Raw genomic sequence first — 25,489 nt, forward strand, 5'->3', positions numbered from 1 at the left:
AAAAAGCATTAGAATAAACATTAACAAAAGTACATTTGACAATAGACAGACTGTTAACTAAGCTAAAACTGAAATAAATTAAACCAAATCTGAAAAACTAAATTATTTGATGCCTAAAGGCAAATAGTATTTTAACCTAACCATGATATCAACGTACATATTTTGGCACCACAAAGTATCAGACAGCAAGTATAACTCACTATGGAGTATCACAGACTCTTTTGTGTAACTTGATTATATTATGAATCACATTCAAAAACAGCTGATACTGACGAAAGAACAGCAGATAGTCAATAAATATAAAGTCTATATCGACCGTGTTCCACTTCCGGGATTGCTCCAGTGCCGCCAGATATTCCGGCCGGATGTCCCTCTTTTCGGCCAGATGTGCGTCCCCTTCTTCTTTCTTTATGTTGGCGTTCTAAACTCCGGTGGATTTCTGAGGACTATGGTTAACTGCTCCTCAGATCTCTGCAGGGTAAATCCAGACAGCTAGCTAGACTATCTGCCCAATTTTTTGTTTTGTTCCACCAAAACAAGTTCCTTCCCGACGCTTAGCACTGCCCAAGACGATTGTGATTGGTTTAAAGAAATGCCAATAAAAACCAGAGCATGTTTTTCTCACATCCCGGTATGCTGTGTGGTCTAGCCAGACCCTCCTCCGCAGCGCCGTGGAGGAAGGTCTGGCAATGCGAGACTAATAAATCTATAACCTCTGACTACAACGGGTCACCGACGTATTCTACATCCACATGAGAGTGTGACAAGAATGTTTTCTCTATCTTTTTTCCATTTCATTCCTGATTGATCATATGAGAAATGTAAAAAGATGGACAGGTGAGGATCAAAGGCCTGTCCCGGCAAACACCTTCAGCCCCCGCCTCCTCCCATCACGCCTCACACTGTTCAGAGTCTCCTGCCTGAATGTCGGCAGTGTTGAGACGTGAGGGAAAGGCTGCTGTTTACTTAGTGCCTGGTGTCGTCAGAGCTGCCATAATACAGGCTTCAGGGGGAACAGATCCTGGTCTTATGGGCCCCGGTCTCTCTGGGAGTGGACCTCACCGGCAACTGAATGGGCTCAGTGTGGAGCCGGCCACCAGCACAGCTCACACACACACACACACACACAACTCAGCTGCTAGTCAACTGTCACTTATTCCTAACACCACAGCTCAGGCCTCACTCCACGTTTCAAAACCTTTAAAAGAGAAAAAAGGTCCAAGGCACTCTTCTTCGTCACACCCTGAAGAAGGCTGTTTTGTGCCGCTACGCATGGTTTGCTGCCCATCTATTTTTAATGTTCTAAGAGTCCGATATCAAAGTGCCATTTAAATAAAGGCTTTTCAATTTTTTGCAAGAAGAGTGCTTTGGACCTCTTTTTCTCTTTTGAACGTTTTTTGTGTTCCCCCTTTCAAAAGAGCACCTTCATCATGTCTTTGAACTTCTGAGCACTCCAGACTTTTGAAGAAAGTTAAGGTAAAGAACCGGAAATTGAAAGTTAAATGAATAAATTCTGATGTCCAGTTAGACAAAAATATTGCCATTGAAAAGTTTGGAATCAGCTCTTTTATCAATAATATTCTTCTCCCTTTCAATAACAAGAAAAATACACTTAATTTATTATTTACATCTGAAACAGAAGAATGAAATTATTTACCATTTAGTGGATGTCCCCACAGTGCTGCATGATGGGAGAAAACTGGATGTTGAATTTGTTTTCCTTTCCAGAAAACCATTAGAAACCCTTGATCATTATTGAATCACAGCGGTGCAATGTGGCTATAAACATTGAGTTGTTACTTTTTGTCTTTAGGACCTCTGCAGTCTACTCAGTGGTTAGTAGGGATGCACCAAATCCAGATTTTCAGCCGAATACCGAATCCACTGGTTAAGATTCTGCCGAATCCGAAACCTGAATCCTCCTCCCATCCTCAGTCCATGAACCCAGTAAACACATTAATAAAGTAAACAGTGACTGTCCTTCCTTTGCCGTACCTGAAGTTGCTGCATTCTGGCTGCTGTCTGTAGATTCCTTCAGGCACATCTCGTATTCTTTCAGATGTTTGATACCAAATGTTCTACAGGGGCCATGTTGTGTATTGTTTAGGGTCCTTGTCACCACCAGACAAATCGTCATTGCAAATTTAACATGTAGCTGGACTTGAATGGCCTTCTTTTGACTGAAAGTACTGGCAAACAACACTTTTTCTGCTCACAATGTTCCATTTCCACTTCCTCACAGCCTACTGCACGCTCCACCTACGTAAACACCTTCCCGCAATCAACGGCGGCGTCATTACGTCGACCAGCGTAGCGCGCAAAGTGCAAGCGTAGGGTTCGGTTCGGTGGAACAAAATTCTAAGGTTCGGCAGAAACCGAACCCCCATCAAAAAGCCCAATATTCAGCCGAATCTGAAGCCGAATCCTGGATTCGGTGCATCCCTAGTGGTTAGATTGAAGAGGTTGATAGTATATCAGCTGCTATTCCAATAGTGCTGACCCTAGAGACTAACTTTCTGTTTCTATTGTGAAGTTTGAAGAAGAGTTTTGCTAAAGAAATACCTTTTAAATACTGTTAATTCCAGCTTGTTCAAGCCGGCGTTATTGTGCCCTCGACACTGAAACAGGAAGCTGTTCCTGTTTAAATCTGCCAACATTTTGATGCTAAGCTTTCAGTTTCGTCTACCAATGACTGCTGATTTCTTCCCTTCTTATTGAACTATTGAACCTAAAAGCATCGAAGCCCTTTCAAACGTATAAAGTATCTGTACAGGCTTTAATGACCAAAAAACACTTTATATTTCTCATACTGTCCATCTGAATAATACCTGCATTCACATTCTGTCTGAAACGCTCCATTTTAGCGCCTGTCTCTTTAAGACCCACTCCTGAGAAAGTCCAGACTGCTCGGATTGGCTAGCGTTTCCGGGTCTTTCACAGTACAGGCTCTCTGCGTCTCTACACGTCATTGCCGCCGGGGAATGACTGTAACGGCACTGTAGCACCTGTGTGCCATGTGTGTTCTCTGTTGATTGAGCGTTTTGATATTTTCACAGTATTTTTATAGCACCTCGGCACCTTTATAGTGAAAAAAGACATGGAAATCTCACTTTACAATATGGGACCTTTAATGTTTATGTTTATTCCACACCACAGCATTCATAGCCTAAGCTAATTTGCAATGCCTGTCCATTGATGGGCCTTTAAAATACATTAAACTCAACAACAAATGAAAGACAATACAAAACATTAACTCAAGATACTTACATTAAAATGCAAAACTCAGAACTTAACAAGAAAATACAGACAAAAGAAATACAATACAGACTAATACAATAAAGCAATATAAAACAGGAAGCACCAGATTATTCATAACTACATGACGGCTCCCTCTTCAAAAACTAAAAATGAATTAAAATGATCCAAGTTTGGTCCGAATGAGGATTTACATAAGGGCACCTTACACTGCTGCACTTACTTGTTAAAACTTTATTTTCAAATTTTTTTTGCTGAAATAGTAAAAACAGAAATAACATTACATGTATATGTATTACTGATGAAAATGAGAGGAAGTTTTACATCCCATCACCAGCATAAAGTGAAGACACATCTGAGAGGTTGTATATAAAGCCTGTAGGGAAATAAAATATCTTAGATGACATCTTTAAAGCTATAGTGCGTAGTTTCTTCCGTGACCGTGCACTGCAACCCCCCCCCCCTCCTCTCCCCTCCTCCTCCACGCAGTTGCTAGTAGCCAAGGAGGACACGGAGAATTAAAAAAGCATGATGGACTCTTCAGAAGAGTTCATTATCTTCACTCGGGTTTCTGCGCGGGAAAGTCACCGGACGCCACAATCTTCTGAACATAGCCATATTGATAAACACAGATAGAGTTGTGTGGAGCTGATAGTCTTAATTAGCTTTGTAGCTACTAATTTGGCGATGAAGTTACGCACTTAAGCTTTACGATATATTTAGTTCTTTATGTTCTGTGTGATTTAGAGTTTGACTCTTAATCATATTACTTGGATTTCTGCTAATCTTTCGTTCTTAAATTCCAGGTTAAATATGATGAGGTGGATTGTGTTGCTGTCTGTGTGTCTACATGTCACCTCAGCAGCATTTGATGACCTTTATGAAGAAAACTCGTTAATGGGTAAGAAACCACATTTTTTTCTTTCATTTATTAGAATGTTAAAACGGCAGTGATAACATAATTGGAGCTCAGTGTGTGGTCATCTTCTCTTCAATGCATGTCACTGCCATAACCAGCAGTCCAGTCTTTGGAGTTCATTCACCAGACAGCTCTTGCTGATCTTTTCCACAGACCCGGAGGATGTGCTGAGTGTGAGCATTCCTTTGGAGGAGCCACAGCGTCCTCTACTAGGGGCAACGTTGCTACTACCGTGTTACTTCGAGGTGTGTAATTATGAGCTTTTACTAAATGGCAGTTTGTTATGAAACCCAGTATGTTTTCCACTGTATATTCCATAGTAGGGCTGCACAATATATCGTTTTGTTGTCGTCATCGCGATATCAACTGGCGCAATATGCAAAATTCGCAAAAAGTCTGCGACATATCTCAAAATACACACTGAAAATATCAGTATAAAACTACCCTTTAAAATGGAACTGTTGTTCTTTTATTAGTGGTGTGTTTTATATTTAATTTAATATTCAATTTGTTCAATAAAAGAATGTTGGAAATGATTTCCTTTCATTTGTTTTAAATTTTAGCAGAATACTGAAAGCAACAGAAATGCAGAAGTGATTACTTAACATCCGTTTATTTATTGCAAGTAAGATCGTTATCGCAATATTCAACAACGTTATCGCATATTTTCCTCATATCAGGCCCTATTCCATATGTATTCCATATACATATATATATATATTTAATGCCACGACATAACCACACTCTGGGAAAATGAAATATTATCGTTACGTGTCTAGGGCTTCCAGAGTTTGGTTTACTTGCGCATATGAAACTACAGAAACTGAACACTAACCCACCAGGCTGAAAGTAAGAATAAAAAAGCCTACCTTTGTCCTCCGTTCGGGCACTGCTTGCTCCGTCTTCGATCAGCACAGTCCTTGGTGCAGTGTCAATTAGCATCAACACTCTGTTAATAGTTCATTTGTAGACGTTTAAGACGCGGACAATACCATTAACACAACTTGACATCATCACCAAAACTACCTTTGGTAGGCCAAAACAGCCAATAGGAAAAAGACAATGCCGTGACAATATAAGGCTTTGTATTCTCCGGTTCCAGACAAAGCCTTTCACATTATATAAATATTCACTGATCAATTTTAATATTCCTTCAATCAAATAAAATAAAATATTTACACAAAGAATAATCACCTGAATCTGTAGCTCTATGGAGCTTTTGAGCCTCTTTTAGAGGCTCTATAGCCCATTATTTGGGTTTTTCCATCTCGGTGCTCACATTAGGTGCGTTTCCAGCAGCACTTTTTGATAAACCCACTGTGTACTACCTACCCAGCACCAAACGGGAGACAAACACAGTTAGAGACTAGCTGGTAAAGGAAGTCAAACACCCAGCAGCTAAAGAGCCAGATATTTTCTCAGGGGTTGGTGGAGACCAAAAACAGAGCTAAAAGGTGAATGAATATTGGACTTAAATTCATCAAAATGTGTACTAGCTTTCACTCTCTATGATGGAAATGGTTTAAGATTTCTATGTTGAAATTGGTGGTTTTTCACTTTTATGATGTCCCAAATTACACCCAGCGCATTGGACAGACATTCAGTTCTTTGCTTCTCAACTGCATCATCATTTTGAAGGAGTTTGAGCTGATTTAAAATGTTAATTGTCTGCCTAAATTAGCTCTCCTACATAACCTAAAACTGGGGGAAATCGAGGCTTGGACATGGAGCTATTTATGGAAACGTCAAAGCAAACCGACGAATGCCAAACATTAAACTGACTTCACCCCGTTGTTCATCAAGTGGACATTAACACAACTCCAAATGAATGCTAATGTTGCTTTGTGTCTGCTGTGTAAATAGGCAACAGTTAGCTAATGCAGTCGGATTAGTTTGTATGCTATTAAAGTTACAAAAGTTTTAATTGAGTACTACTGAGAGCGGACTGGAGTTTTTGGTGAAAGGTGTTGTTTTTTACCACGTAGGACCACACTGTCCCAGACCCCGGAGCTCCCACCATTGCTCCACTCGCTCATCGCATCAAATGGAGCCTCGTCACCAAAGAAAAAGTCACGACTATCCTGGTGGCCTTGGAAGGACAGGTGCGTATCAGCGAGAGCTACCTGGACAGAGTTCATCTGGTCGGCTACCCCATGACTTCTACGGATGCTAGCATCAAGATATCTGAGTTGCGGTCCAATGACACGGGAGTCTACCGCTGTGAGGTCCAGCACGGCATCGAGGACAACCACGACATCGTCCATGTGCAGGTTCAAGGTATGAAAATGAGCTGTCGCATCAGTGTCGATACTTTATCAATGACGTTTCATTTCCGGGATTGGTCAGGTGCTGCAGGACTCAGCCAACATGGGGTGAACGCTCTTACTGGGTGAGCTAGAGGCCGCCCCACCTTCCCCTTTCTTTGTGTTGACATTTTAAACTCTGCTCCTCAGATCTCTGGAGGGGAAAAATCAGACAGCTAGCTAGACTATCTGTCCAATCTAAATTTGGACAGATAGTCCAAATTTGCACGACATTAACAACTTTTGAATGAGCACGTTCCACCAAAAAAAGTTCCTTCCCGGGGCTATTTTGCAGGGGCACCGTGGCTCCGTCCGGCGCTCAGTGCTGCCCAAGACCGTTGTGATTGGTTTAAAGAAATGCCAATAAACCCAAGCATGTTTTTCTCCTATCCAGGAATGTTGTGTGGACTAGCCAGACCCTCCTCCTTTTCTGTTGGTCTAATATTCAATTCAGGGTACTGAAGACGGCTTTTAATTGGCAGGTTTGGGGATCCTTGACTTACAATTAGGGCTGCCCAGATTATTATGGCATGGATTCAAATGTAGCCGATTTGTCAGCTGAACATTCATTCTGTGAACTCTTCTCCAGCATAGTAAAACAGAAATAGGTTTCAAGATTATTTAAAAATAGTAAAATCAGACAATTTTTACCCCTTTTAGGTTGGCAGGAGTCAAAACTAGTTGTCCTCAACATTTGTTGTGTTCTGGTTTCAGAATGATGATGACAGTTTGAGAACAATTAGACACAAAACAGGATGTTGGCTCTACAGGATGATTCCTTGGCAACTATCATGTTTTTCGCAAATGATATACAGATTTTTATGCATTCTATAATTAAATGGCTTGAAAAATAGAACAAATAGCTGCCGTAAATGGGAAAAAATTGTGGACCCCCCTAGGTTTAGGCTGAACCCTGAATGTTTGTAACGTCTGGCTCCGCTCCTGCAGGGAAATAATTTGTTTTGTAATATTTCATACTGTTTTTCTCTAATTGGTTATACATACATAAACAGAAACTACCATCACTTTTGAACACACTGCAAATGCAACTAAATTTAGAGAAAACGTTTCTGTTCCAAGTGATCCTGCAAATGTTTGTTACCATTCTGCCTATAAGTGGCAGGGAATTGTTCAACTTTTGTTGAGGCCTTCTGAGTACTGTCTAGTTTTGTGGTATTGATCAAAAGATTTTACTTAAATTCATTCTCAGTTAAACTAAAGTACTTGTTTATCTCTCTAGGTATGGTGTTCCACTACAGGGCCATCATGGGACGCTACACTTTGACTTTTGAAAAGGCGAAAACAGCATGCACCCAGAACAGTGCGGTCATGGCTTCACCTGAACAGCTTCAAGCGGCCTACGATGGTGGATTCCACCAGTGTGATGCTGGCTGGCTCTCTGACCAGACAGTCAGGTTGGTTTGTCAACTCTCTTCTACTCCTGGTTAGCACATTAGGTAAAGCCACATGAGAAATTCAGGCTACATTTACAGTGCTACGTTTTGGTTCTAAAACGAATATCTTTTGCTACGTTTACACCTCGCATTCCCTCTGCTCTGGCGTTTCAGAGCCCCTAAACTGGAGAAATTTGCAAACACTTCTGACCCTGTTTTGGTTTGGAATCTGCGGGGTTGTATTGTAGTCTCAAAGGCCGCAAACAGAGACCTTTAGCAACACCAACACTGACGCCAAAGTTTAGCTGTCTGTTTGGGTCATGACGTCTCGTTTTCTGAGACTAAGGCAACATTTACATTGCTATGTTTTGGTTTAAACACAAATATCTTTTTCTACGTTTACACCTCGCATTCACACTATTCTGGCATTCCAGAGCCCATAAACCACAGAAATTTGAAAACACTTCTGACCCCGTTTTGGTTTGGAATCTGCATTGTTGTGTTGCTGTCTCAACAGCGAGAGACCTTTGGCAACACCAACACTGACGCCCGTGTTTAGTTGCCTGATTGGGTCATAACGTCTCGTTCTCTGAGACTAAGCTACTACCGTTACAATGGCAACTAACAGCACTGGTGGAGTATACATGCTGCCTCCTGTTTACCCCGGCACGCGCATGCCCAGTATACGAGAATGTTGATGAGATATGTGGTTTGGGATGTGTTAGTTTAAACTAGATTAGTTATTCTACTGGAGCAAAAAACACGGCATTTGGCTCAAAACTCCCCTTAAAAACCCAAAACAATGTAAATGTAGCCTCAGGGTTGTAACTTGACTCCGAAACAAGAAATTCATATTCTAATGAAAGCGAAAAACACATTAAACTGTATAAAAGTGTCCAACAAATACCGAAAAGCCATTTTTTTCCAATTAGTTATAGTTATATAGTTATAGTTAGAGTTATAAAACCCTCAAGAGCTACTTAAGATAAATGTCTTTGGTGTAAAATCTGTCACTTTTTTGAATGTTTTTTGTCAGACCACAGTTGTGTTGCATCATTGGACCATTTTGAAAACACTTCTTTGAGGTGCATTCAAGAATGTTCTATCATCTGAGAATTCATAGTCAGAAGTACAGCATTGATGAACTTAAAGCCACAGGACAAACAAAAAAGGGCTGTTGTGAAAAGGAAAGTGCATTTGGTAGCTTAAAGGTTGCTCTAAAGAAGCAAATGTTAGCTGTCACAGTGTGATTGACAAAAAAAATGCATCCCTGTTTACAAGTTAATATTCTAATGTTGATGTTGAAGACAGCAAAGCTTATTTCCATTTAACCAAAGGTACCCGATCCATGATCCTCGTGTGAACTGCTATGGTGACAAAGAGGAGCTGCCTGGCGTCAGGACATATGGAGTGAGAGATCTCAATGAGACTTATGATGTCTACTGCTTCACTGAGAAAATGACAGGTACACTAAGATAAACTCTGCAATGTTTCTGTTTGTGATTGTTGTGGGAGTTATCTTATGTTTTCAGGTTTGGGGTATTCTAAGCTTTCATTATTTTTTACTTAAATTAATCTTATCTTTTTTGATACAGGCAGAGTTTTCTACACCGCTGCTGCAGAAAAGTTCACCTTCAACGAGGCTGTGGTGGCATGCTCCAATCAGGGAGCTCAGTTGGCCACTACTGGTCAACTCTACCTGGCCTGGCAGGGTGGGATGGATGTCTGTAATGCCGGCTGGCTGGGAGACAGGAGCGTCCGCTACCCCATCAACATTCGTCGGCCGCAGTGTGGAGGGGGTCTGCTGGGGGTCCGAACTGTTTACCTCCACACAAACCAGACAGGATACCCACTTCCTGAGTCCCGTTACGACGCCTTCTGCTACACCGGTAGGCCAATGTTTAGACTAAGAGCGATACTACTGTAAAAGTGCTGTTCTAACCTAACATTAGTGAAAGTGTTGACATATGAAAACATCCAACATGTATTTTAGATGAATGAGATGAGAGTATATCACGTTGTTCCTCGTCCCCGTTTGCTCAGCACCATTAAATTGTATGGACGGGACACAGGAGTTTTTTACCCTGAAGTTATTGTAAACAAACACTGTGATTGGGTCTATTATTGGTCTGCTCCCATATACTACCTATCATAGTGTCTTTATCACACAGAAAAATGCTGGACCATTTTTTTTTTACAGTCTGAATTATGTTTTTTATAAGTCTGGGTTCAGAGTGTGGAAACATTATCAAAATGTCATCCATTATATTAGTTTGGACTTCTTTATGCTTTCGGTCCTAAATGTATGGGTGAGGGTACGTATGGAAATTGGAAAAAAGGCATTTGTGTATTCTGCACACTCGGCATGGAATATGTTGCAGAATGACTAGAATATCAATTAATTAATCTCATTCAATAATTTAAATCCGAAACGAAAGAATTAAAGGCAGATACCTTAAGATCTCAGTGTGTTGAATTCACCCGACTACGAAGCTGACTCCTTTAAATTTCTCTTTTGAAATGTAAGTTGTGTTCTCTTTCTATGTGTTTTATACATGCTTCTGCCTGTCTTGGCCAGGTTTCCATTGAAAAAGAGATTCTTAATCTCAATGTGACTCTCCTGGTCAAATACATCTGACTAATCCCTCTCCTAAATCCCCTCCAGAGTCCCCTGATGAGGAAGGTTCAGGCATCACAGAAGAGGGAAGTGGCGTGCTGAGTGTTACCACGGTGACACAGAGCCCAGAGGTGTTCTTCAGGAGGACGACCACAGAGAGCGAGGCGATCGGAGAGCTGGAGACTCAGCAGCCTACCGTAGTGGACTTCACCTTCACAGAGAGCCCTACTTGGCTGCCGCTACCTCAGCCGCCCAACATCACTGAGTTCATCACTGACCTGATAGAGGCGGCCACCACCCGGCCCGACACAGGCCGAGAGCCCAGCAAAGGCTTTGTGATGCCTCCAACGGGTCAGTGATACTGCACTGCTGATGCATGTTATGAACATCACATAGAAAGTCCAGTAAAGCACAGCCCTATTTGCACAGGACTAGTTTTACTTGGGGACCTCTAGTAATTTGTAATATTGGTGGAGGTGGAGGCCATCCTAATCCCGTGCAAATCTGCCATGTCTGTTATTTTGTCAAGTAAAAATTCCACTGCAGGTTACCTACCATATATCGCCAAACACTGAAGTTGCGTGATAATATTAGTCACGCCCTCACCAGAGGGGAAAACAACTCTCCGCTCTCCATTGACTTGTATTCCGATTGAGCATATCAAAGGATTATTTTCGCAACCTATGTCTACCAGAGAGGGCAAGTTAGCTGTAAGTAAGCTAATGTTAGCTTTGTGTTAGCAAACTAAGGCCCTTGCAAACATAATAGCATACTATAGTTTTCTGATTTATCACAAGTTGCATATTGTCAAAACTCTTTAGCTGAACTTACAGAAATCAGCCTAAAACTGACTTTGGATATTTAACTTGGTAACAAAAAGCTTTCAAACATAATTTTGTGCATAACGTTAGCCTAGTGCCTTCCTATTCTCCCTGCTAATTCCTCACATCTGTATCCACTTTGTCTTCATTAAAGTTCAGTATTTTTGGGTTGGCAGCTTTGAAAAACTTAAGTTATGGGTCCTTTACATTGTTGGTAGTGGCATCCTACCACACAGCAGATTTAGGCATTTTTCTGCTGTCTTCAAGAAGACATTGACGAGGAGGCACCTTCATGGATGTTTTTAGCTAGCTACAGGCACTTTGTTAGCATTTCAACTGTTAGTTGCCCATTGTGTTTTCCTCTACGGTGGGCGTGGGTTTCGGAGTATGATGTGATACGCTTCGTCTCTTTTGGCTGCGTTGGAAATTATAAATGAAAGTTTTGACAGAGCCTCAACATCATACACAGGATTAGGATGAGGATTATGTCAGTAAATTTGATTCAAATACAGACTTCGCTTATCCTGTGTCAATATGCCGCAACAAACACAGACATGGGGGGAGGGGTAATTTCTAAATCACATGAGGTCCCCTGTTAATACTAATCCCATGTGAATAGGGCTTAAGTGTCCCGAATAATAATAATAATAATAATAATATATCTTGTTTCTCTGTGCAGGTGTGGTCTTCCATTATCGCTCAGGCTCCAGCCGCTATGCCTTCACCTTCGTTGAGGCCCAGCTCGCCTGCCAGAGTGTCGGAGCCTCCATGGCCACGCCGGAGCAGCTGCAGGCAGCATACGAGGCTGGATATCACCAGTGTGATGCAGGATGGTTACTGGACCAGACTGTCAGGTAAATCTGAAATGTATTTTCAGATTTGGGTAGGGAGAGAATCTTTCAAGGTTCAGGTAGAGAGATTCCTGTCCCAAACGCAATACGTCATCACGCCTGCTCTTCTCTAGGTATCCCATTGTTTTCCCTCGACATAAGTGTGCTGGAGATCTGTGGGATCAACCTGGAGTTCGGTCATATGGTTTGAGGCCAGCAGATGAGAGATATGATGTGTACTGCTACATTGATGGGCTCAAAGGTAAGAAAGAAAACACTGTTAAGCTTGTAAAATTACCCATTCCTCTAACATAAAATCTTGTATGTCCAACTTAAAGATGACGGAGCAAATCATCATGAACAGGCTTACTAGCACAATCCCTCTTTTTTACACAGCTATAAATGTATTATCAGGGCCCGAGCGCCGACAGCGGCGAAGGCCCTATTGAAACTGAATTATTTTCCCGTCAAATGAATTGGCTTTTTGAGGGGCTTAATATATTCAAAAACTCACCAAATTTGGCGGTCGCATCAAGTCTGGTGAAGATTTACGTATTTTAAGGGTTTCGGGAATAGGCGCACAAAAATGGCTCGCTAGCGCCCCCTAGAAAGTTAAGAAAATTGAGCCCCTGCAGTGCGTTTAACTTAGACTCACGAAACTTGGTACACATATGTAACATGTCAAGATGTACAAAGAACTTCATTAGAGCCATAACCTAAACCCAACAGGAAGTCCGCCATTTTGAATTACATGTTCGAAATTAGTATTAGCAATTAGTAGTGGCAGGGCGGCCATTTTGTGCGTTTCGCCGCCGAAACAGGAAGTGGGTGTAACTCGAGTGTACGTTGTCCGATTACCTCAAAACTTTTCAGGATTCATAAGAGTCCAACCCTGAGGACAAATAAAGGCCAATATTTACTTAAAGTCATAGCGCCCCCTAGTGGCAACAGGAAGTAGGCCTAAAAGTCAAGGTGCTATACTTTAACGAACTCCTCCTAGAGATTTCATCCGATGGACTTCAAACTTGGTCTGTACCATCCCAACACGTTAACGATGAAAAGTTATTAAAAGAAAAACTTTTCGTCTGACGGTGTGGGCGTGGCGTGGCGGCCATTTTGAGTGTTTAGCGATGAACAAAGAAGTTGTTGTAACTTGAGTGTACGTTGTCGTATCTGCCCGAAATTTCTCACAATTGACAAGGGTCCAGGCCTGAGGACACCTACAGGCCAAAATTGACTTTTGGTCATAGCGCCCCCCGCTGGCAACATGAAATGTGCCTTTATATGACAAACATCATCCGATTTGCATGAAACTCAGAATGTGTGGTCTACGTGTGATACTGAGCCGCCCCCTATAATATGACCACGCCCACTTACTCAGGCCACGCCCCCTTTCATGAAATTTGAACCGTTTAAGGTAGAGTCTTGTGTGAGGTGTCATTGAACTCAGCAGAGAGTTCCTTCTTTATTGTTGATGGTTTGGCCCGCCCCCTATGCATGAGCCACGCCCCCTTTCATAACATTTGAACCGTTTAAGGTATACCCTTGTGTGAGGTATCATTGAACTCAGCAGAGGCTTCATTTTTAATTGGTGATGGTATGACCCGCCCCCTATGCTTTAGCCACGCCCCCTTTCATACATGCTGACCCATTTAAGGTAGAGTCTTGTGTGAGGTATCATTCATCTCAGCAGAGGCTTCATTTTTAATTGGTGATGGTTTAACCCGCTCCCTATGCTTTAGCCACGCCCCCTTTCACAGCTAATGAACCGTATGACGTAGAGTCTTGTGTGAGGTATCGTTGAACTCGGCAGAGAGTTCCCTTTTCATTGGTGACAATTTGCGGCGTCTGAGTGCCGCGCAAATGTACAGTCGCAAGGAGCGGAGTCCGCTGGTAACCCCGACGCGCGCAGATGCGCGATGGCCCGTCCATCGCTGCTCGCAGCTTTAATTTCAAGTTATTTTCTTTCTTTTTCACCTTGATATCTCCTCCTCATCTGCTCCACAGGAGAGGTTTTCCATGTGGGCTCCGCTGAGGGTTTCACATATGATGAGGCTGCTTCTAGCTGTCAAGAACAGAACGCCATACTGGCCTCCACTGGAGAGCTATACACAGCGTGGAAAATGGGTTTCGACAAGTGCCGTGCTGGCTGGCTATTGGATCGTAGCGTCCGTTATCCCATCAACAACCCCCGCACTGAGTGTGGAGCTGGGAAATCAGGAGTACACACTGTGTACGCTCACGGCAACCAGACAAGCTATCCTGAAGTTGATGCCAGATTTGATGCATACTGTTTCAGAGGTAAACGCTCGACTATTATCTACCGGGCTGATAACAGCTAAAACTAACAATTACTTTCTTGATTAATCGATAAGTTTATGTCAGAAAATGGTGAAAAATATGGATCAGTGTTTCCCAAAGCCCAAGATGACGTCCTCAAATGTCTTGTTTTGTTTACAACTCAAATATTCAGTTTACTGTCACAGAGGAGAGAAGAAACTAGAAAATATTCACATTTAACAAGCTGGAATCGGAGAAGTTTTACTTTCTTTTCATGAAAAATGACTCAAACCCATCATCGATTATCAAGATAGTTGCCGATTAATTTAACAGTTGACAACTAATTAACTAACTAACAGAATTTTTATTTTCATCACCATTCGTTTATCATTGCTCTTATTGTTTAATTCTTACAGCGGATATTCTACTTATTGCAAATGAAACTGGACTGAACATCACAGATATCCAGGAGGCTCTGCTTAACCTAACATCAATTACTGATCTGCTGAGGCCTGGTAAGCTATATTTATATTGTGAACAAATTACTTTCTTATTTGTGCAAATGTCTCTTTTATTTTCCACGTCTCATTCTTTTTGTCTATATGTCCCTTTAGCTGTTCCTTCCATCGTCTCTCCCATCCCTGTGGATACTTCAGGCTCTGGCTCAGGCTCAGCAGAATTCGGCTCAGGGTCTGGGGTTGACAGTGCCTCTGGGGGTTACTCTGGAGACTTGTCTGGTTCTGGAGACCGGATAACCAGTGGAGATCTGTCTGGATCTGGAGACCAGGTAACCAGTGGAGATCTGTCTGAATCTGGAGACCAGGTAACCAGTGGAGATCTGTCTGGATCCGGAGACCGGGTAACCAGTGGAGATGTGTCTGGATCTGGAGATCTGTCTTGTTCTGGAGACAGGGTAATCTCTGGAGATCTGTCTGGTTCTGGAGACTTGTCTGGTTCTGGAGACTTGTCTGGTTCTGGAGACAGGGTAATCTCTGGAGATCTGTCTAGTTCTGGAGATCAATTCACCTCTGGAGAATCATCTGGTTCTGGAGACCTGGCCGGCAGTGCCAGTGCCGAGCTACCCAGTGGAGCGTCAGGCTTCAGCAGTGCAGATGCTTCTGGATCAGCTCTCAGTGGAGAAGGATCCGGCATCACTGTTGTTTTTTCGGGCATCGACAGCATCGTCTCTGGAGAGGGCTCAGTTTCAGGAGAACTCCAAGAAGCTGGAGAGGGAAGCACAGGGATGTTTATCTTCCCTTCATCTGAATCAGGCTCTGGAGTGCTTAGTGGAAGCGGGGACCTCTCTGAATTTGGATCTGGATCTGGATTCAACCCTGCACAGAGTGGATCTTCCAGCTCTGCAAGTGGACAGTTCTCTGGCATGCCGTCCGGTTTCATCACCAACCAGGACTTTTCTGGATTCAGTGGTTTACCATCAGGATTCTCCTCTGGAAGTGCTAGTGGACAGTCAGGAGAGCTTTCAGGAAGTGGAGACATTCCGATTTTACTGATAGATCCTGAACTGTTTGATGCATCCACCCCTATTACTAACAAGGAGTATGAGCTTAGTGGAGGCCCAGTGTTAATTAGTTGCTTTGGAGACATTTCAGGATCTGGGATTCACAGTGGTTCGGCCTCTGGAAGTGGCTCTGGGTTCTTCTCGGGTGTGACCTTTGTGGGATCAGGGTTCACTGACATGACAGTGTCATCCTCTGGAGAGCAGGAGGCCTCAGGGTTTTTACTCCACAGCTCTGGACAGGAAAGTGGTGGACATTTGTATTCTGGATTTGGAAGCTCAGGTTTCCTCTCTGGGTCTGGATCGGGAATGTCTGGATCAGGAATGTCTGAATCAGGAATGTCTGGATCTGAGTCCTCAACAAGCGGAGAAGAAGGCAGTGTTACATTTTTGACTGGGGATTTTTTGACAGAGGTATCCGGAAACGCTACACTGTCTATGGAGCTTGGACAGGGGTCAGTGGAGTACAGCGGAGAAGGAAGCAGTAGCAGCAGTGGCTTCTACTCCGGCAGCGGAGACACCCGCTTGTCCGCAGCCAGTGGCACTTTTTCAGGGGCTTCCTCTGGTGATGTGCCACAGGTGGTGGTGCTGCCCTCTCCATCCAGTGAGTGGGCACTGACAGAGAGCACCACAGGACCAGAGGAGGCCCTCAGTGGGGCTGAACTGTCACAGATCCCTAGTGGCATCTATGGGACTCCCCACCCTGTGCTTGCCCCCCGCAGGACTGGCTGCTCCTCCCACCGCAACTCCACCAGCCTCTGTGCAGGCACCAAGCGATGGTAAAGAAACAGATTCAGTGGAGGGTAGGTCAACCTATTCGTAATTCTTTCTGTTCTTGGTTGAAAAATGATATGACCTTTGTCACATGTTGTTGTCCAGGTATTCTGTAAAATGGAGAGATAGAGTGGGAATGGAAAGCGGTGTTTGTTCAAATTTAAAGGGAGTATGTATCCTTGCAGCTTCCTGCTGGAGCTGAAATGATAAGTTGATTAATTGATTAGTCAAAGATGGGACAACAGCTGATAGAATTTTTACTGCAGCATGTTAAAAGAGTTATTTAAAGTCCATAAAAGCCAAGGGTCAAACAGAATCTCGGGCCATGTCTTAAATGAAATGCTCCCACTCATTGACACCAATAATTATATACAATTTTACTTTTTCAACAGTCCATCCTAGTGCATCTAGTCTCTTTGATATGGAGACATTGTTGGCGGAGTTCAAGGCTATCGTTAGATCCACATTAAAACAAAAAAATATTGTAACTTTGACTAAAGAAATATTGCACTTAACACCAGATTAGAGGTGTTGAGAAAAAGTACAAAAATGTATTAGCTTATAATAGTTTTTGCTGAAAATTGAGAGAGAGGATGCATTCATTTGCTGTGCTGTGGCTAATGCAAACTACACGTGGATGAAGTCAAAATTTTAAATTCAGCGAGGGCACAACAGCTGTTAGGAAACAATCTGATTGGAATGGTTTTTTGGTTTGTATTCTATCATCTACTGGCTTGACCTCTGCAAGTTGATTGTGAAAGCAGTTACAAGCGCTCGGGTGTACAATGACATGCACAAGAATATATACATTTTCTAGCAATCGCTCCATTCACTTAGATGACATGAGAGTAGAAAGATAAGAAAGGAAAATTGGTTCAAGGTTGGTTCACGCTGAAAAATCTTCAGGAGGACTTTTTTTTTTTTTTACAGCCTATGATACAAATAAAAACAGATGAGAGAGTCTTAGTTTTTACAAAATGGAATGTAACATAGTCAAAACAACTGCTATACCAGTTCAGATGAAACTTGGAAGACTAATGCATCTCTCTTTTGAAATCCGAACTAGTGTATGTCAGTAATTCCAAATTCTTCTTCTCTTCTTCTAGGTGGTTTTAACCCATGTGAACCCAACCACTGTGGAGCTGCTTCATGCACCGTAGAGGACGGGGTTGCTCTCTGCCATGGTAAGTCCCAAATCTGTTGCCATTTTTTATTTTTTTTAACTCTTCTCCTTTCTTTTGTCTAAAAGAACTACTGAATTCAATATTGTGTGATGATGATTTGGTTTAACAGACTTAATGTATGTCTTTGTTGTTGAGCACTTTGCATGTTTTGTATTGTTGTCTGCATTCTGTTAATTAATCAGCTTGTCAGTTATATATACAGATACATATTTAACAGGTTGTGATTATATTTGCTGTTTATGAGTTTATCAGTATTACTAGACTCACCAAAAATCTTTTTTCTCTCCCTGTTGTTCTGTCCTGATGTGTTTTGCGTCGTATTTGTGCTGATGTTTCGTGTGCCACTGATTTCCTTATGTTGATTTTGTCTGTGTCTGGCTATGGGTCTCTGTGTTCGTGTGGCAAATTCAATGTTTATGTGCTCGTCAAATATGTATCAGCTCTGCTCTGAGGTTGTACAGCCTCTGTGTCACACGTGTTATCACAATTGCCTTCAGCCTATATGTTGTTTTTTGGATTGCTGTGCCAGTATACGCCGCCACCGCTACGCTGTATGCATGCTAAACCCGGGGCAACATATGTGCGTTGTGGCATCATATGGGTGCTTTCATCCTGCTGGAATTTGAATACTGATCCTCTGCTGCAACTAACCACAGATTCAAACATACACTTACTGCAAATATTACAATTATTAGTTCTCTATGCAGACATAAACACAGATTTGGTACATATTTCACAGAGGTGAAAATAGTACAAACATATTCTACTTCTAAAAGTATTATTACTTGGGTGATCTTTTATTTAAGTTACATTACCAGTATAAAAATCTACTCAAGTAAAAGTAAAAAGAAGCTCATTTAAAATTTACTCAGAGTAAAAGTTACTTTTTTAACAGCAGTGGGTGCAAAAAGGCCACTAGCAGGTTGCTAGTGCCGACCAACATTAGTAATGTCATGCACCAATTTATTTTTGGCTAAGCTACGGAAACTTCTTTTAAACTACTAATGCAATGCAAAGTATTATTTAACTTATCGTTCTTGTGAATTTTAGCGCCACACAAACTGGCGCTGCCCATCCTGCCCATCATTCACTGCAGTAGTTTCTGGGGCGCAATTTTTCTCAATTACAGTAATGCAAGTAATTGTAATTTGTTACTTTCCACGTCTAATATTTCAGTATATATGGTAATGATTTGGTAACCTGAAACACTTTGAATCAAAAACAAAGAGACATAGATTATGGTTCAGTGGGCAGTAAGTCTAATCTGGATCAGAGATTGCAGCAGCGACAGTATTGTTCACTAACTTCTCAACCCTGAGGTGTGATAGTTCTTCTATCACAGCTTCACCTCCCACACCTTGCTTGCCAACTCCCCCCCCCCCCCCACCCCACGCTCAAACAGTAGTGTCAACCGCCCCCTTTTTTGCAGAGGTTGATGTGTGCCATCCCAACCCTTGTGCCAATGGAGCCACCTGTGTGGAGAGCGCAGACTCTTACAAATGCTTATGCCTGCCCAGCTACGGAGGGGAACACTGTGAGATCGGTATGAGATCAGCTTCAGCTAATAAATACTAACAGCAGCTTCTCAAAAACAACGAGAGAGAGAGAGAGAGAGAGAGAGAGAGAGAGAGAGAGAGAGAGAGAGAGAGAGAGAGAGAGAGAGAGAGAGAGAGATGCTGAACATCACCAGCCAATAGCGTCATTACTCGCTGTGGCTGTGATGAGTTCTAGTGGTCCAGCAGTCGAAGATGCATCATGTAAATGTGATGTCCCTGGTTTGCCATGGGACCCTGTTTTCCTATCAGGGCAAAAGGCCATAAAATATAACTAAAGGGTCAGTTCACCCCTATCACACATATAAAATGTTTTAATTAGAGCTGAAAATATGAATAAGGGCTGCACGATATGAGGAAATGATCTAATTGCAATTATTTTGACTGATATTGCAATTTTTGTCTCTCTTTCTCCGTGAAAAGAAGCTGCCTTCAAGTGCCGTGGGAAATGTCGGTCTATAAACGATCTGATGGAAAACAATAAATGTGAACTATAAAGTCTACTTGCGCTCGATTGGGGGGGTTAAATAACACAATAGGATGTCACACAAATGGGCCATTTAAGTGACACTCCCACCGCCGTACAACCCTGCGACCAATCGCCGGATCTCTTTTTCTGTTCTGAATGTGCCCTGAGATTAGCCTGGAATCCAGACCCAAATCCGAAAGATTAAGGGTCTGGCACTGAGTAATGAAACGCAATTAGATACCACTACGACCAATCACAGTGGGTTTTCGCTAAGCCCCATACGCTTAGCTACCAGAGGAGCCAACTGGTAGATTAAACTCTTAGCTACCTGTGGAGCTAACTGGTAGATTAAACTCTTAGCTACCAGAGGAGCTAACTGGTAGATTAAACTCTTAGCTACCAGAGGAGCTAACTGGTAGATTAAACTCTTAGCTACCAGCGGAGCTAACTGGTAGATTAAACTCTTAGCTACCAGAGGAGCTAACTGGTAGATTAAACTCTTAGCTACCAGAGGAGCTAACTGGTAGATTAAACTCTTGTTGGCAAACCAGCAAAAATGTCCTTCTTGCAAAGGAACGATTCGAGTGCCTTCTTCTGTTCCTCTTTTAGATAAAAAGCCAAGTCTAACTCATCCGTAGCCATCTTGAAATTTTTCCTAATGACTTTGACATCGCAGCCTCGTCGACTCGCTGAGCAAATTCAAATCATGCTCTCGCGAGAACTCTGGTCCAGGGTACCCTGAGATTGCGAAGATACATCATTAAAAAACCCAACTGCAGGGTGTATTTTTACAAATAATATCCTACCCAGGGTAAACCATTAAACACATTGTTAACCATTTCTATAGGGATATCATTTATTTAATATAAAGTACTTCCAATGCCAACTGTTATTACAGTAAGATTTTTGCAGACAGGAAGTGCGAAATGTGACAATATCTTACTGACTAACTGACCATTAAAATGAAGTCATTAAGGTGGAGCAAGAGAATGAATGAAGCCTTTGAATGTTACAGTAAAAGGAAAACAAAATGGAAATTCATATTTACATTACTGTTGGGCAGTGCTCTCCCAGCTGAAGTGAAGCATTGTGTATAGATTTCCATTTTGCATTGGGACGTTTGTTTTTTACGTCAGGATGGAAACGCTGCCTGTCGACAGACTTGTACTGAATGGCAGACCAACTGAAGGCATCGCAGTGGGAAAATGTGCTCTTCACTGGCTCACAAGACAAGATCGGAATATGTAATACTGACACACTACATGGGTTGTGAACAATATCAAGCACTTTATCAGCTGCTCAAACACTACTACCACACAGGTAGCAGAAAGAATGATAAGAATACAGAAGAGCTTCTCATCATCAGATGCTGTGCTTTAGTTGTCCAACCCATTTGTAGTTGTCCAAGTTTTAAGTCTCTGAGAGCTAAAGAAACTGAAAATATAGTCAACAGTCAGTTCAGTGAATATATAAATGTATATATAAGTGAAAGTGCATTCAGGAGGCCATACATTGTGTGAATGTTGACTCTTTGGTGTTGCGGCTGCAGATGAGCAGCAGTGTGAAGACGGTTGGACTAAGTTTCAGGGTAGCTGCTACCTGCACTTCTCTGACAGAGAGGTGTGGCTGGACGCAGAGCAGCGCTGCCGGGACCTGAACGCCCACCTGGTCAGCATCATCACCCCAGAGGAGCAGGACTTTGTCAACTGTAAGTGCATGATGTTGTGTGTGTGTGTGTGTGTGTGTGTGTGTGTGTGTGTGTGTGTGTGTGTGTGTGTGTGTGTGTGTGTGTGCGTATACACCCATGACAACAGAGTAATATGCTTAATATTATGAAGACCTGCTGTATGCCAATGGCCCATGATTTTGTATATGTATTTAACTGCATCTATAATATTGATGTCCCTGTAAATTGATTCCTTCAAGTGGACTTAAATAAATTGTGTGTTTGTGTGTGTGTGTGTGTGTGTGTGTGTGTGTGTGTGTGTGTGTGTGTGTGTGTGTGTGTGTGTGTGTGTGTGTGTCCATTGAGATGGAGACCATTCAAAATAAAACACTTTTGTCTCTCGCAGCAAACGCACAGGACTACCAGTGGATTGGGCTGAATGACAAGACAGTTGAGAATGACTTCCGCTGGACAGATGGCACTCCACTGGTGAGTGAGGACATTATGCTGGTGTGTTGCTCCTGTTACATGCAACAGGGCAGAGTATAGTGTAGTATGGTGTAGCGCGTTGGTTCCCAACCTGTTTGGTTTGCAAGTCCTTAAAACAAAGTCTACTTGCACCCCCCCAGCATACCAGGCACAGGCCCAAGGAGTCGCACGGTCCCTGGGCCAGAGCCTCCGTATGAAGTGTTAGTATTTCTTTTTGATAAGGCAATCAAACAACTACAAAGAGACGCAAAACGACCACAAAGAGATGCAAAATGACTACAAAGAGATCTGATCTGCATAAACACAACCTCAGCTACACCATCCACCCACCTCAACGCAAACGGCTTTATTTAAAGGCACACAATTACCAAACAGGTGCAAGCATAAAGAGAAATTGACTTCATTACACAGAGTGTGAATGGGAAACTAAAAAATGTGGCTCTGTGCGATCGGGTTTGCCCAAAACTAAGTATCATCTGGGCACACCTAAAGGCAAAAAAGCTTGAAGACAGAGCGATTTTGATTATCGAAAACCAAAAGCATGTATCGGCGATTATTTTTTTTCTCTCTCCACCCCTGCCTACTTGCGCACGTCCAAAAAAAAAAACAACAACACACACATTTTGCCTTCCCTTGAGTGAGTAATGGAACCAAACAACCAAAGTGTGGGCTGAGTTTTAAAAGTTTAAATCCTGCTTACTTACAGTGTACAGTGCAGAATGTGCTCCATCTTACCTGTCCTGTGTACCTATACCTTGTAGTAAAGTACAGTATGTTTCTACTTTCTCCTCCTTTTTCAGCAATTCGAGAACTGGAGGCCAAACCAGCCAGATAATTACTTCAACTCTGGAGAAGACTGTGTGGTGATGATCTGGCATGAGAACGGCCAGTGGAACGACGTGCCATGCAACTACCACCTGCCGTTCACCTGCAAGAAAGGCCCAGGTACAGTACAGGCCAAAAGTTTGGACACACTTTCTCATTCAATGCATTTCCTTTTTATTTTCACGACTATTTACATTGTAGATTCTCACTGAAGGCATCAAAACTATGAATGAACACATATGGAATTATGTACTTAACAAAAATGTTTGAAATAACTGAAAACATGTCTTATATTTTAGATTCTTCAAAGTAGCCACCCTTTGGTTTTTTTATTAATAAGGGAAAAAATTCCACTAATTAACCCTGACAAAGCACACCTGTGAAGGTAAAACCATTTCAGGTGACTACCTCATGAAGCTCAATGAGAGAACACCAAGGGTTTGCAGAGTTATCAAAAAAAGCAAAGGGTGGCTACTTTGAAGAATCTAAAATATAAGACATGTTTTCAGTTATTTCACACTTTTTTGTTAAATACATAATTCCATATGTGTTCATTCATAGTTTTGATGAATTCAGTGAGAATCTACAATGTAAATAGTCATGAAAATAAAGAAACGCGTTGAATGAGAAGCTGTGCCCAAACTTTTGGCCTGTACTGTATGTTAGTTCAGACCTAGTCTACAGTATATCCACGACACTCCACTTCCGAGGTTGCTCCGGTGCTGCCAGAAACTCCGCCAATCAAAATGTACTTGTCGGGCTCGGGCCGAATTCTGTCGGGCTTGGGCCTTGTTGGGCCGAACTTTTAAGGCCCGATTACAGCTCTACTCCAAAGCATACGATTATATGAGTCGTTTGTTCTTACCCTGTAAAACGACCCATAGGAGTGTTTTATAAAGTAGAGCCCCTAGGGGTGGCAGCAAATACTCATCTCTAAAACGGAGAAAGTCGGTCGAAGTTTTGAACGTAAAGTTCTCGTATTTAAGGTTGTGAAATTGTTGCAGTTTAGTTAAAAGGTCATGGTTTTGGGTTCAAATCTGACGTTACTTCACTTCCGGTTACGCCTATGACGCTGAAGGTCACGTCACATCGCAATTTAGTAATGATTAGGCACAAAAACTACTTGTGGGTTTTACTATTTTTCTTGAAAAAAAAAAAATAAAACCTTGTCATTTACTTACTTACTTATTTTCAACCGGGACTGGACCCCCACTCTCCCGGGTGACCACCACCCCAACCCACCTCCTTACGCGGAAATTTGCGGCTCACACACTTCCTGCCTTACTTCCTGCTTTGCTCCCGTCATATTTACTACGGCCAGTAGAGGGCGCAGCCACCATAAGCGTAAATAAAGGTCGCAATTGCTACTGAAACCGTCTCCAAGAGACACAAGTAAATGGTTTGATGTGACAGCTTCTGGTTCTGTCCTCAGCGTCCTGTGGGGCCCCGCCGGAGGTGGAGAATGCCCACATGTTTGGTAACAGGAGGGAGGAATACCCTGTCAACGCCATCATCCGGTATCAGTGCAACCCAGGCTTTACCCAGCGCCACCCTCCCGTGGTTCGCTGTAAAGCAGACGGACAGTGGGAGAAACCCCAAGTGGAATGTACTGACGGTGAGTGCAGTCTGCGTGGATACCCCGTTATTCACCTTAAAGCGTAACTCTCGCCAAAATGCAACCTAGGGTCTTTTTGTGAAGGTAGCCGAGTCAAAACTTTAGTTTAAAAGCATATTTAGGACGGAAGCGACACTTTTAAGATTCACCATATTCTCGTTTTTCGGTCAAATGGCCTTTTGAATGGGAGTGATACGGGCACTTTTATGCTAGCCTCAAAATAGCTATTTTTAAAACCCTAAGAAGGCTCGACGCAACATGAAACGTTGCTATCACCAGGGGCTCTACACCTTAACGAAAGCGTTGAGAACATTGCTTGTGTACCCAGAGTTTACTAAAAATAAAGTTTTTGAACAACTCAACGTAGCTCTTGTTGTTTCCGGTGTAGAGCCCCTGGTGATACTTCGAGCAGTTTCATGTTGTGTTGAGCCTTCTTAGTGTTTTAAAAATAGCTATTTTAAGGCTAGCATAAAAGTGCCCCTAGCACGCCCGCCCTACTCTGCTTCTGATTGGTCAGCAGTCCTTACCTAGGTATTGCTCATGTGCGTCTCCCAACAAAGATGGAACAGAAGTGAGATGTCTCACTCTGTCGCTAAAACAGAGAGCTCAACACACAGGGTGAAAAGAGGAGCTGTAGCAATGTGCAGTACAACAAAAATATGGTCTTTTTTGAAAATTAAACCATGTAAACCTGTTCTGATATAACCTCTAAATACAGTTATGAACCTGAAAATGAGCATAATATGAGCTCTTTTAGACTAGTTTGTTATTTCTTTAACTCACTCTTGTTGTGTTTCTCCTTCGCCGCAGTGAAAGCCAGAAAAAGGATACAGCGGAGGAGCAGCAGGAGTCTAGCAGCCAGCACCAAGCTTCACTAAAGAGGGGGGGAAAAAAAGAAAAAAGGAATTAACTATTTAAGAACATTTGCAGCACACGAAATTTTCCATTTTAGTGAAGATGATTCGAAGCGTTAAATTGT

At 42.4% G+C, this 25,489-nt stretch overlaps 1 protein-coding gene across 1 annotated transcript; it reads left to right on the forward strand.

Annotated features, from left to right (window-relative positions):
* Positions 1–829: 829 nt before the first annotated feature.
* Positions 830–25,489, forward strand: LOC114555422 (aggrecan core protein). Its single transcript, XM_028577826.1, has 20 exons — positions 830–837; positions 4,302–4,419; positions 6,160–6,451; positions 7,718–7,892; positions 9,209–9,336; positions 9,467–9,760; positions 10,537–10,839; positions 11,989–12,163; positions 12,274–12,401; positions 14,147–14,440; positions 14,836–14,934; positions 15,034–16,539; positions 16,658–16,738; positions 17,816–17,893; positions 19,323–19,436; positions 21,465–21,623; positions 21,988–22,070; positions 22,871–23,015; positions 24,328–24,510; positions 25,321–25,489. The coding sequence occupies exons 1-20, from the start codon at positions 830–832 to the stop codon at positions 25,386–25,388; spliced, it is 4,431 nt and encodes a 1,476-aa protein (XP_028433627.1). The 3' UTR covers positions 25,389–25,489.

This window comes from Perca flavescens, chromosome 1 (assembly GCF_004354835.1).
Source record: "Perca flavescens isolate YP-PL-M2 chromosome 1, PFLA_1.0, whole genome shotgun sequence".
Lineage (NCBI taxonomy): Eukaryota > Metazoa > Chordata > Actinopteri > Perciformes > Percidae > Perca > Perca flavescens.